This window comes from Eucalyptus grandis, chromosome 2 (genome assembly GCF_016545825.1).
Source record: "Eucalyptus grandis isolate ANBG69807.140 chromosome 2, ASM1654582v1, whole genome shotgun sequence".
Classification (NCBI taxonomy): domain Eukaryota; kingdom Viridiplantae; phylum Streptophyta; class Magnoliopsida; order Myrtales; family Myrtaceae; genus Eucalyptus; species Eucalyptus grandis.
This window is the reverse complement of record NC_052613.1, coordinates 31,470,285-31,483,295: the sequence shown is the minus strand read 5'-3', so window position 1 is coordinate 31,483,295 and position 13,011 is coordinate 31,470,285. Positions and strand designations below refer to the sequence as shown.

At 40.8% G+C, this 13,011-nt stretch overlaps 1 protein-coding gene and 1 pseudogene across 1 annotated transcript; both read right to left on the bottom strand.

The window, feature by feature from the left end:
• Nucleotides 1–829: 829 nt before the first annotated feature.
• LOC120290638 lies at nucleotides 830–3,085 on the bottom strand (annotated as a pseudogene).
• A 126-nt stretch (nucleotides 3,086–3,211) lies between these two features.
• On the bottom strand, nucleotides 3,212–4,803 carry LOC120290637 (probable indole-3-pyruvate monooxygenase YUCCA10). The gene is made up of 4 exons (XM_039306985.1): nucleotides 4,180–4,803; nucleotides 3,744–3,977; nucleotides 3,519–3,641; nucleotides 3,212–3,391 (listed from the first exon to the last, which is right to left on the bottom strand). The coding sequence occupies exons 1-4, from the start codon at nucleotides 4,801–4,803 to the stop codon at nucleotides 3,212–3,214; spliced, it is 1,161 nt and encodes a 386-aa protein (XP_039162919.1).
• Nucleotides 4,804–13,011: the final 8,208 nt, after the last annotated feature.

Below are 13,011 nucleotides of genomic sequence, written 5' to 3'. Positions count from 1 at the left end.
TCTTGGAATAGAAAAAGAATAGAAATGTGTTTGGTAAGAATTTATAATTTTTTTTTTTTTTTTTACTCACGGACTACCGACCGCCGACCGTCGCCATCGATCGCCGCCATAGGATTGCCGCCCACCGCCCGTGGGAGGGGGCGGTAGCTGGTGAGCTATGGGCGACGGTCCTACGACGGCGTTCAACAATGACAGTAGGTGGTCGTGCAATGGCAAGCCACAATAGTGTGGCAGGTTGGCAACGGCAAGCTGTTGACGAGACGGTGGCAATCATCGGTTGGTGGGCCTTAGGCGGTAGCTGGTGGGCTGCAATAGCAACCATCACCAACAATCGCCAACAGTCAGCTATCGACAAAGTGGCCGTGGGCAGCGGAGGTGGCCAACGGTTGGCAGGTGTCCAGCAATGGCCGCTATAAGGAAGAAGAACAAAAGAAAAATAAAAATAAAAAAACTTATTTTTAAAAATTGTTCCTGAGAACAAAAAGCTACTTTTTTTTTTTTTTTTTTTTTGTTTCTTGTTTATGTTCCAAATCTATTCCCAGCTACTTTTCTATTATGGGGAATAGAAAAATAAGTTGGTGTTACCAAATAGATTTTCGTTCTTTTTTTGTTCTTAAGAACAAAAGACAAGAAATTTGGAGAAATAGAAACGTTACCATGTAGGCGCTAATTCACTGGTCGTGCCATTCATGAACGTGACCGGCTTCCCGTTAAAGCTTTTGATGGAGGGGAAAAGCTTGATCATTGGCTTTATTATAACTCGAGAAGGTTTCACAGACTTTTGATTCAGTTCGAAATTCAATTTCAAAGAAAACAAGCCCATAACTCCTTAATTCACCTTGATCACTCCGTCCTCGATCCTCTTCATTGCCCCAACGTCGATGGTGGGGATCGTCCGGTCGTTGCTTTCAGATAGAATGGACCTTTCTTTGGCCTCCGAAGGCCGTACTTGAAATAGTCACCATATATTGGTATGCTAAGTAGTACCATGATGATGCAACGATTCGGCATTGGAGGAATTTTAACAAAACCATACCAAGAAACACCATTTCCTTGGTAACGACATGTACCCGCGAATTCTCTTCATTAGGCTATTAAGGTCGTGAAAAAAACGTAGCCACTATCTATAGCTATAAAAGAAGATAAGGGCTTCATTTGCTCTCTATATCATTTGATCATTAAGTCGTTTGTCACTCCAAGTAAATGGATTCCTTAATCATTCGAATATGTCTGGTCTATTGCAAGGGATCCCGCTATCAACTCCCGACTGAATTTCCACGAAAAAATTAAAATTCTCTAATTTCTATCCGCTTACTAAAGAAGGAAAATTGCATGAGTTTAAAGAAAGAGTTTGCATACGGGACTTCGAGCAACAATAGAAGTGTTGGTGCCATGACTCCACAAATCGTAATCAATCTCCATCCCTGAGTTCCCACATCCCACCACCAGCACGTTGCTCCTCTGAATTCCCTCCCATTCCGGTAGTACCTCGAGTGCATCGCCTTCTCATAGAAGCTCTCTAAGCCGTCGACCTCCGGTGTCACGCCTTCGCTGTTCTCCCCGCTTGCCACCACCAATAACTCCGCCACGTAGGACTCATGCTCGCCCAAGCCCGTGTTTCTTGCTGCAATCCGCCACTTGCCGATTAGGTCGTCGTACGACGCGCTCTCGACAGACCGTCAGCAATACAGCTTTATCTTGAACTCTGACTCGTAGTTGTCGAGGTATTCTATGAATTAGGCCCTAGGGACAAAGGTGGGTGAATTGGAGGGGAAGGGCATGTGGGGGAGCTCGCAGAATTGCTTGGCTAGGTGGAGCTTCAATCGATCGTACGACCTGTTTCTCCAAAGAGAGGCGGAGCAATCCTCTCTCTCGAGCACGATGTTGGCTATGCCGAGGCAGTTCAAGCATGCCACTGCCGCTAGGCCTAAAGGCCCTACGCCAACAATCGTGTGCCGATATGGAGTTTCAACCGGTCGCAGGTCCTCTTCTTCCTGAGAGAAAGGCACGGCAATCCCCTCTCCCCTCTCTCTCTCTCTCTCTCTCTCTCTCTCTCTCAAATGATGTTGGCGATGAAGAGGCAGTTCAGGCATGCCAATGCAGCGACGCTCGAGGACCCGTGCCCATAATCGGTACTCCCATTTCAATTTCTTTTTGGATAGTCATGTTATTGTACATAAGTTTATGAATATATCTATATAGGCTTTGATAGCATAACAATTTTTGAGAATAACAGTTTATAGGGAGTCATAAATTTTTAAAAGAGTGAATTCCACAATAATTTATAATTATTTGTTATTTAATTTTTTTGTTTAGAACAGACTATTATTCTCATAGTAAATTAAAAATTGTCACTCAATCATTTCTCATGTAGTGAAACGTGGCTTATCCTTAAGATTTTTTTTTCCTTTTCCGAGACAAGTGGGTAAAATGTGTTCCCACCATGCTTTGAACAATGTAGAAGTGGCTTCATATAAGGAGTGTTGAATCGTAATTTAAGAGGTTGTCAAGTTTTTCTTGCTGATCTTAGATTGCGACCGATCTTGTTTTGGTCCCAATTATGTGACAAGCAAGTCCTCACATATCAAAATTTAGCCGAAACACTTTATTGATTTATGCTTTGATAAAGCTTGATTAATGTATACAGAGCGACGTTATCATAGACCCTCTACAATTCATCAGTACAAGCCTATCGCCGCATGTACGACATGCAAGTGTCATGGGCCGATCGATTGATATCGTAACCGTGCGGCGACTCGAGTACTTTTGGATCGACTTGGATCGTCGGGATGCCTAAACCAAGCCTTACTCGATCGACCGCACACTCACTCACTCACCCGGATCATAGAGAGAGAAAGTTCCTAGAGAGAGAAGCTCTAGAAAGAAAGGAGCCTTTGTATTGCTAAATGGTTGGATGGTTAAAAATGAGGGGGAGGGCACCCCTTCTTATACTAAAGGCCCTCTGATTACATCCATTGATCAAGAATTCATCCGTGGACGAGATCACATAGCCAAATCTACTAACTACCAACACTAATGACAAGAGAATTCTAGATTATGGCTCAATTACCGTATCGTCCGCCATTGGAACGTTCTAGCAGAGCTCTTGTTGGGAATCCTAACGATCACAGGAGTTCCTCCACAGAAAGGCGCAACCCTTTAGCTGCAGAAACCTCTTGGCCGTGACACAAGCATCACATTCTTATTTTTCTCACTTGCTCTTCCTTTGGCGCCAAAGTTCAAAGTTAATGTCGTTAGCTACATTCCGCGCATCGCTGGCAATGCCCAACAGGCCCCGTTGAGAGAAGCCGACACTGTACAAGCCATTTTCTCCTTTCCATTGGTCCCGGACCTTGGTCATGCCTTGAACATTGAAGAGGTCATCTCCACCCTAATTAAGTTACCGTATATATCAAGAGAAATAAGGAAGAGTTATCAATTGATTTTCTTTTGTCTAATAGCTAAAGCAAAAATTATTAAGTGACTTAAGGGAAAGAATTAAGATAAATGAAATTTACCTGGAGCCATTTCCGGACATTGCTTTTGTAGCCAGTGGCAAAGATTATGGCCTCAAATTGACTTGTTGTGTTGTTTACAAAAGTGACCAGCTTGCCGTGAATGCTTTTGATGGAGGGGAAAACCTGCATCGCTTGCTTTATTATAACTTGTGAAGGTTTAACTTGCTTTTGATTAGATATTAAATTCTTTTTCAAAGAAAAAATGCCTATTATTACTCAATCTACCTTGATTTCTCCGTCCTTGATCCTTTCCATTGCCCCGACGTCAATGGTGGGGGATCGTCCGGTCGCTGCTTTCAGATGGAACGCACCATTTTTCGGCCTCTGAAGGCCGTACTTGGTGAAGTCGCCATACTTTAGCTTGCTAAGTAGCCTCATCAAAATGTCAACGATTCGGCGCGGAAGGAATTTTATTAAAATCATTCCGATAAACACTATTTCCTTGGTAAAAACTTCCACCTGCAAATCCTCTTTATTAGGCTATACTTGTTACATGATATTATCATTTAAATATATGGGAGCATGACTATATGAAATCAACTACTTTCTTCTTCCAATCAACTCACGACTGAATTTGCTTAGGAAGGTAAACTTTTGCTAGTTTCCATCCCCACCGCATATGAAAAATGCATGAATTGAATTATAGAAAGAGTCTGCATACAGGGCTTCGAGCAACAATGGAAGTGTTGGCACCATGGTTCCACAAGTCATACGCAATCTCCATTCCTGAGTTCCCACAACCCACCACCAGCACGTTTTTCCCTCTGAATCCCCTCCCATTCCGGTACTTGCTCGAGTGCATCACCGCCCCGCCAAAGCTCTCTAAGCCGTCAACCTCTGGTATCATGCCCTCACTGTTCTCCCCGGTCGCCACCACCAGGAACTCCGCCACATAGACCTCATGCTCGCCAGAGCCTGTGTTTCTCGCCACAATCCGCCACTTGCCGGTTTGATCGTCGTATGATGCGCTCTCGACGGACCTTTGGCAATACAGCTTTACCTCGAATTGCGACTTGTAGTTGTCAAGGTATTCTATGAATTGGGCCCTAGGGATAAATGTGGGTGAGTTGGAGGAAGGACATGTGGGGAGCTCACAGAATTGCTTGCCTAGGTGGAGCTTCAATCGATCGTACGCCCGGTTTCTCCAAAGAGAGGCGGAACAGTCCTCTCTCTCGAGCACGACGTTGGCTACTCCTTGGCGGTTCAAGCATGCCGCTGCCGCTAGGCCTGAAGGCCCCGCGCCAACAATGGCCACCACAACCTCTTTCTCATTGCCCTTCTCCATGATGATTTGGCTCTCTTTGATTCAACAGCTAGGGTGTTCTCAGTGATGTGGTATCGGTAGATACAAGCTCGTGTGCTTTTTGTAGGGAGAGAGAATTTACTCGTGTATGTATCTGCCATTATTAATTTGAGCTCATATGGAAGTACATCTGAGTATAAATTGGCAGGTTCAGAGTTGTAAAAAATGGATGATTTTCCTTAAACTTGCCACAATCAACTTCATTCGTTGGGATTTTTTCCTATACATATACTTCACCTAACTATCAAGCCATCTAAAATTGGCATTGGCATCTTTTTCATATTCCATTCACGTAACTATTCACCTACCATTAAGTGTTCATTTTCAAGCAAGAAATCCAATATTGTGATGAAGTTTGCCCATTTGAATTCAGTTCAGAGTGTTCCTAAATGCTAGATTTTATTCTTTAAACGACACTATGTACCATAGTGGGCTCTCCTACTTTGTACATTTTCCTAAATGCTAGATTTTATTCTTTAAACGACACTATGTACCAAAGTGGGCTCTCCTACTTTGTACATTTTCCTAAATGCTAGATTTTATTCTTTAAACGACACTATGTACCATAGTCGGCTCTCCTAGTTTGTACATTTTCCTTGTATTTGACTCTGTAATGTCAATCTACATGCTTACCCAAGATTTTATTCTTTAAACGACACTATGTACTCTGTAATGTATCGGAATGCTTACCCAAAATTTATCTTTTACATTAACTGATCTTTTCTTCGGTAGTGTTTGTTATTTATTGTAATTGGAAAAAAATAAAATAAAAGATGTCGGGTCAAAAAAGGCAACTGAAATATGGCTATATAAAACATTTGTTTTGCCTCGAGTTCAACGTACTTGGTCACGTGTTCCATCTCCTGGATTCCCAATTTGGGTGGTACTTTTAACTTCTTAGATTACTTTCTTGTTTTGACAGTGGAGAAATAGGTAAGCCAAGTTAGACCCGTTAAACAAATATGCCGGGTCGAGTTTGATACGACTTAAATAGATTCATTTGACCCATTTTAATTAATTTTCATGCATTACAAATATAATGATTCATATCCAACATAAGTCATATCCGACTTGACTCATGTTATTAAGATATTTTCAATATTTAACCCAATTTATGAAGGGTTAATACTATCACGCCTTGAACCTCAAGCGTGCGCACATCCTTCGGTGATCGATAAAATTGCGACATCCCAAGACGCGTCGCCGACCCATTCATTTTATTGCACATGCGGAAGCGAATAAACAAATCCCCGATAACAATCAACTTAGGATAGAAAAACAGGACAATCAATTTTCACAAAACCACACTTTATAAACAAGCTGAGTTTATATAAAATACTAATCTATCTACCAAAAAGATCAGCCCTCAAAAAGAAAATTGTCCTACAGTCCACTAGTCGGATGCATTCATCGATCTTTCGGACTCCACAGGCTCCAGGGGCACCGGGTCCACCACAGCACCATCAAGATGGTCAGTTGTACCCTGACTACCACAGCGAGGACCTCAAAATCCTAGAGGGGACCAACTCTATATCCATTGAGCCCACGGAGAAACCATGTCCTAAATCGATGAGGTACCCTCTCAAGTAGTCCCTCATCGACTTAGACGGTAGTCACTACAAGCTCATAGACACAGACCCTGTGGCCTTCGGGAACAAGGTAGTCAGTAACCAGCTCAGTCACCCTCCAAGGCTGACCATAACATATCGGAGGAGCCACCATCTAAGGACCTAAAAAAATTTGAGCCCGCGACAAGGTGAGACAATGTCTTAACAAATTCACCCCTTAAACTTTGACTAGAAAGGAAATACACATAGCCACACAATCACACAACCACAAACACTCACCTTGTCTCAGATCCTCCCTGCAAATCAACATAGTTGAAATACACAACCATATACGGTAATCAAACTCAATCAATTGGAACGCCACCACTTTCATCTCCAAAAACACAAGGGTCCTGATTATAAAGCCAAATCATGATGACACGTCACATACCGTGCCACACAATTTTGTCCCATAATCAGGCATGTCAAATCAATCAATCATGTGTCTTAATTAATTACGACCCAACGGTTGCGGTCGAGTCAACAGTCAGCGGTCTTTTGGCATAACCAGGCATCGTCTCGCACCATCGAGCACGGCAACATCTACATCTAGACAACATTCCACATAGGAGCATCGATCCAACCTCAATTACGACCCGCATCCGTTGACTTAGGGCATTCCCGAAGGAGCATTGCTCGGCCCCAAAGGCTCGTGATAGGTTCTCATATCATTCATGCACCCATCCAATCCCGGCGAAGACATCATGCTTTGCACTCAAATGTCCCAATTAAAATAATGTACTTGGCCTATTTTCTCTGTATTAAAAACACACGGTAAAATAATCGTGTGTGGGTACACGGTCAATTTGAACAAGAAAAATCGATATCCTTCTTTTTAAAATCTCACTATTTGATATAGTATTTAAAACTATTTTTGGTGTCAAAACCCGACACCTAAGATTTTCTAATTAAATATCGAAATTTCACAATTTTGGAATAAATAACCAAATTTCCAATCATCACTCAATTTGCACAAGTTAACACTCAATCGCTTAAACTAAGCACACCACTGTAATTAGCACAAAATTCCGGTCACCGATTATAAGGTATAATTTTCGGAAAATATTAAATAATTAAATAATGCAATTTAAATACAATAAATACTCACTTAAATCGGAAATGCTAATCTAACGACTTAAATGGACCTAGAAAATTTTCGAACCTAACTAGATAAATAGCATAATCTATCTAGTCCCTAATTAGTCTATCTTAACCACCTAACATGCATAATTAAACAATTAAATCACTAATCTAAACTAATTAACCACTTAATTATCCGCTAAGCGTCATTAACTCCCTAAGCAGAGTTTAGCAGGTAAACTCACTTGTTTAGCAGGCCGGTGAGTCCACAACATTAGCGATGCAGAGGTGACCAACACTCAAGGGCTAAGAAAGCGAACGAGCCGAGTTGGTAGGGGTGTCAAGACCCGAACCGAAACCGAACCGACAGCTGAACCGAACCGAACCGAAAAATTTGACTTTTTTTCGGTTCGGTTCGGTTTAGGTTCGGGTTTTCATCAAAACCGATAATTTTTATCGGTTCGGTTTTATTTAACCGAACCGAAAACCGAACCACAAAGGCACGAACCGATAAAATCAATCTAATTCGGTTCTCTCCCGACTCCCGTCTCTCAGTCCTCTCGTGTCTCTTCGTTTTTATCGGTTCCCGTCTGAGTTCTCTCAACGGTGACGGCGATGGCGATTGATTGAGGGACAAAGCCCCTTTCTTCTACAAGTCTCTCCTCCGTCCCTCTTCCTTCTGCGACGGCGACAGCAACAGAGCATGTCCCGCACGCGCCCGCTCTGGGATAAACTTTGACGGCTATACACCTCCGGCTCGCGATTCATCCTCTGTCCGGCCTGCCTTCAGCTTGGCAATCTCGGGTTGAGCAGATCAAGCGGCCACTACTGCTCGGGAGCTTGAGCTTGGGCTAAGAATCTTCTCTTTGCCGGCTACCATCGAGGGAGATTGGGAGCTTGAATTACGAGGGAGATTAGGAATGTGGGCGGGGTTCGAGGGCTAGGCTTGATCTCGGTCCCGAAAGATGTCAAGGTGGGTTTTCTCTCTTAATGTCGGTGTTCATGAGTATAGTCCAGTCTTTGTTTGGTTTCTTTCGTGGTGAATATGAACTGATATGGGTTATATTTTTTTGGTGGGACCTTCCATCCTTCTATTTTGAAGACCAAAAAATCTACCTGCTGCAGCTACATTAGATATTGATTTTCCAGCAGTAATCTAAAGATGACAATGGTGTAGATTATCATTTCACTTTATGCACTCTTGGTTGTTCTTTCACATTGTTGGATCCAATAACATATTTGTGGCTGTGTAATTTATGATCTTGTCGAGAAATCCCTCTTGTCGAGAAATCCCTTTTTTGTTTCAAGAGCAATCCTGGTAATTTGAGTGCATAACTTGGGATATGCCTTACTTCATGAAGTATGGAACATGGAATAACCTACAAAGGATACAAAGAGATTGCGGTGCCTTTGTTTAGGCTTGCTTAAGAGATGCACTAAATGGATCTCGTGCCTTTGGAATAACTTTTACAAGTATTACAAAGGCTTGTTATCTTCCATCTTTAAAATTTTCCATCTAGCTATGGTACTAAAACATTGTCCCTATCGACTTGAATTACATTAGTCCTCCAAATCAAGTGACTCCAGTGTCCGCAATGGAGAAATTGGATAAATTCAGATAGGCTTTTGTGACATGCTCATAAATTGGTTATTGCTATTAAAGAGTTCAAGGTCATTATCTTCATCAATTTCAGAGATGCTGTTCCCGTAGTTATGGCAACTGTAAAGTAGGAATATCTCGGGGATAAATTAAGAATTCGTGCTTTAAGTAATAATGTTAATCTAATTGGGCAGTTCCTTTGGAGAATGAGGATACTTAAGAGTGTTTTCATTATCTACTGACTGATGCTTAATGTTTTGGCTGCATTTAGTAGTGATCTTACTCAAAGAAAGTTAATGATCTCATAGATAGTAGGTTGAACTGTTGGGGTTTACAAAAATTGAATTGCCTTTCTAGGCAAATTGGTACTCCTACGGAGGCCGTACAAATTGCTTAGTCATTTTAGCTTGAAGGCACAGCAATGGCGTTTCGGTTCCTTATTGATGGCAATATTTGCAAAAACTTCCTTTGAAATTAGTAGCTTCTAATCCTTCCTTATTGGAAAGAGCCTTCAGAAGAGCGTTGATTGTTTCGATCCTCAATAAACCGAGGTTTGATGGAATCATTTGAACATTGTTTCGATCCTTTCTAAGCAGTTGATACTTCCTTTGTTGCTTGTATTGTTTTGGCATTCTCATAAATACTTTCGTTCTGGTAGCCCTTTTCCCTACTTTGCCAATTTAAGTGATCAATTTGCCTCTCTGAATCCCTTTCGAATACTCAAGATACACAAATGACGCAAATCTCGGTGTCATTTGCTCTCCACATTTCTTTGTGCGGTAAAGAAAGTAGTGCAGGCGATTCACTAGCAGGTGTGCTAATTGTTTAATCACACTTGCTGAGCTTGTCGTAGTCTCTCCTCACCGAGATCTCTGAGTGTGGTCAAGCGTGACATTTGAAGAGGCATTTACATAGAAATCGTATGTCGTCCGGCGGAAATGCACTTCTTTATACATATTTGTGCTAGCATATGCTTCTTTGTATCTTTGTATGACCCTGGTGGTGGTTGACTTTTGAGCACAATAGAACTAATATTGTGGGGAAATTATGCACACGGATGATGATTCATATTCTCAACCTTCAGCTATTCCCTAACAACAACTTATCACATCCCCACGTTGGATTGCTTGTTTCAGGGATGTGTGCTCAAGACGGCCCCGCTCCATTATGCTATGTCATGAACGCCGAAATTTCTGAAAGCTAAAAAAAAAAACCGAAAGCTAAAACCGAAAAATCATCAACCAACCGAGGCGGGGGTATTCGGTTCGGTGGCTCGACAAAAACCGAGCTCACGGGGGCTAAAACGACGAGGAGGTGGTGGCACGCAACGAGCGGATGGTGGCTAGACAACTATGGACGGCAGCCAGGCAACCTCAACGACAACCAGGGAGGCTCAGAGCTTTAAGCATGAGCTCGCTAATGGCATGCACTCTTAGCTTGCTTTAGCTTGCTTTCTCTACAATTTTGAGCTCTCAAAACACTCGACAATGGAGAAAGTAGTGCAAGAGAGAAGAAGAAGCCAGCTGCTGAAGAGAGGGGGACCACCAAGCCTTCTAATCAACCAAAATATCACAATTTGCTCAATGCAAAGTCCCCCACCACTTCAGCCTTCATCCCTAGCCAATTGCACACCCAAAGGCTTCCCCTAGAAGCCATTGAAGAGGTCCAAAAGTGGCTGCACCCCTTTGGCTACGAATTTGGACAATTTCCCTACAAATCCAATTCAATCCTCCTCCAATTTGACCCAATTGAAGCCCCAAAAATTCAGCCAAGGTGTCATCGTCCCTCTTATGATTTTTTCTCATCAATTAAACCAACTTGACAGCCAAAATTGTGACAAAAAATGGTCAATCGAATTTTCCGATCCAAAATAGCCTTACTTTGATTTTTCGCCGAAATCTTGGGTTTGCAAAAAAATCTTTGGAGGATGAGTCGACATTCCTAAAATGAATCATAAAATGATAGAACTTTCAATTTCTGAAATTGGGTTTAAATTTGCGGTTAATTTCAACCGGGTGCAATTTTAGCGTGACCTAACCTAACAGGTAGCTTTTAAGAATTTTTAGTACAATTAAGCCATGGTCGATTATTTTCAAGCCACATTGTACATCTTCAATACATTGGCGACTCTCGATTGTCATGAAAATCTCGATGTTTCAAACACGGGCATAGGATACAGAAATAACAGAAAAATTGGTTTAGTGTCATTCAACAAAAATTTTGCAATTAGGTAGAATCATCCACACTTTAATCACATACCTCAGTAGAACCGACCTATCTCTAACCTTGAATCAATTTTGATAGTGCCATATTGACCCTTGTAGATTATCACGGTCGAGCAGTCTATTCCCGATCGAACTTTCAAGTCTAATTCATTAAAATCCCTTAATGGCTTCCCTAGATAGAGTGATCAACTCAAAGAAAAGAATTATAGGCGCGTTAATGAAAAGCCCAACTCATTCAATTGAAAACAAACTCAAAAATTCAGGATGTCACAAATACCCTAAAAAAAACCCCCAAACTAGTACACACGTGACAAATTTTCTCAAAACTATTTTTTTACCATAAAAAACCCCAAAACTGATACACATGTGACAAATTTACATCGACTAATCATAAAAAATCATAAACCGGTACATTTATAACAAATTTATCTCAAACTGATTTATTCGACGGCAAAAACCCCTAAACTGGTAAATTTGTGACAAATATACCATCTGTTAAATTGGATTAATACCACAAAAAATCACAAAAATTGTAGACTCTGACAAACGAAGCGTAAAATACCAAATTAGTATATCAGTTAACTGTCACGTGTCATTTAACTTAATAATTTAACAGTTAAATTTAACGAAAACTAATAGAAAGTAAATGTGTCACAAGTGTACCAATTTGTGGTAAATTTGTCAAAGGTATAACAATTTGGCGTTTTTTATGGTCAAAAAAATAGTTTTGGGTAAATTTGTTATAGGTGTACCAGTTTGGAGTTTTTCAGAATATTAATCCATTTACAAAAGAAGAATACATATGTGATTGTCTTTAATTTATTATTAAAAAAAACGATCTAATATGATTAGACATCGTTGTGAGATCCACTCTTTTAAGAAGTTGTGACTCACAACATATTGTTATTTTGATAGTAGTTCAAAAACTATTATGCTATGAAAACTCTTTACAAAAACTCATACCCAAACTAAAGTGAAAATATGAAATGAGCGAGCAAGAGATCAAGTGTGAGCAAGAAAAAAAAAAGAGAGAGAGAGAGTTGTAGAGGTGGGTTAGGTTTAAGTAAGTTGTAAACCTATTTATAATCCGTTTATGATCCATTTAATATATATATTATATTTAAATCCATTTATGACCATTTATTTAATATAATTAACCCATTTAACATTCATATGGGATGGTGGTGATCGATCATATTGTTCTTTCGAGAAAAAACAGTCCTTTCTTTGACTTTTGAAGCCTATATTTTTCAGCTGAGTAAGGAAGGTACTTGCACAATAACATGAGGATGTTTTCCAAGATATTAGAGGGGAGATACTTGCACGATAGCCCACACCACCATTTGCTGGCTCAACACATGAACCCGAAGTAGCCAAGAAAAAGGAACAAAATATATGGTCACTTCTATCAATTCTTATTCGTGCCTGAGATTTTCATCTAAACAACATGTTGCGAAAAATGAGCGATCGAACAACAATATAGACAAAAGAAGAAAATAAATCGGACACTGGATTTACGTGGTTCGGTCATAAAGATCTACGTTCACGGGGATAGTAATGACAAATTTCATTATAGATCAAGCGATACAAGGAGATTACACACTTGAGTCACTCAAACACTCTCTTGATGTTTTCCAAGCCCCAATTACACCCAATAACACATGTAGTGTTTATCCCC

Excerpts from the sequence above, each read along its gene's own strand:
- LOC120290637 (XM_039306985.1), bottom strand. The coding sequence starts at position 4,803 with ATGGAGAAGGGCAATGAGAAAGAGGTTGTGGTGGCCATTGTTGGCGCG. Across the intron at positions 3,642-3,743 it reads TCAAGGACGGAGAAATCAAG|GTTTTCCCCTCCATCAAAAG; the intron begins GTAGATTGAGTA and ends CAAGCGATGCAG. Across the intron at positions 3,392-3,518 it reads ATGTCCGGAAATGGCTCCAG|GGTGGAGATGACCTCTTCAA; the intron begins GTAAATTTCATT and ends TAACTTAATTAG.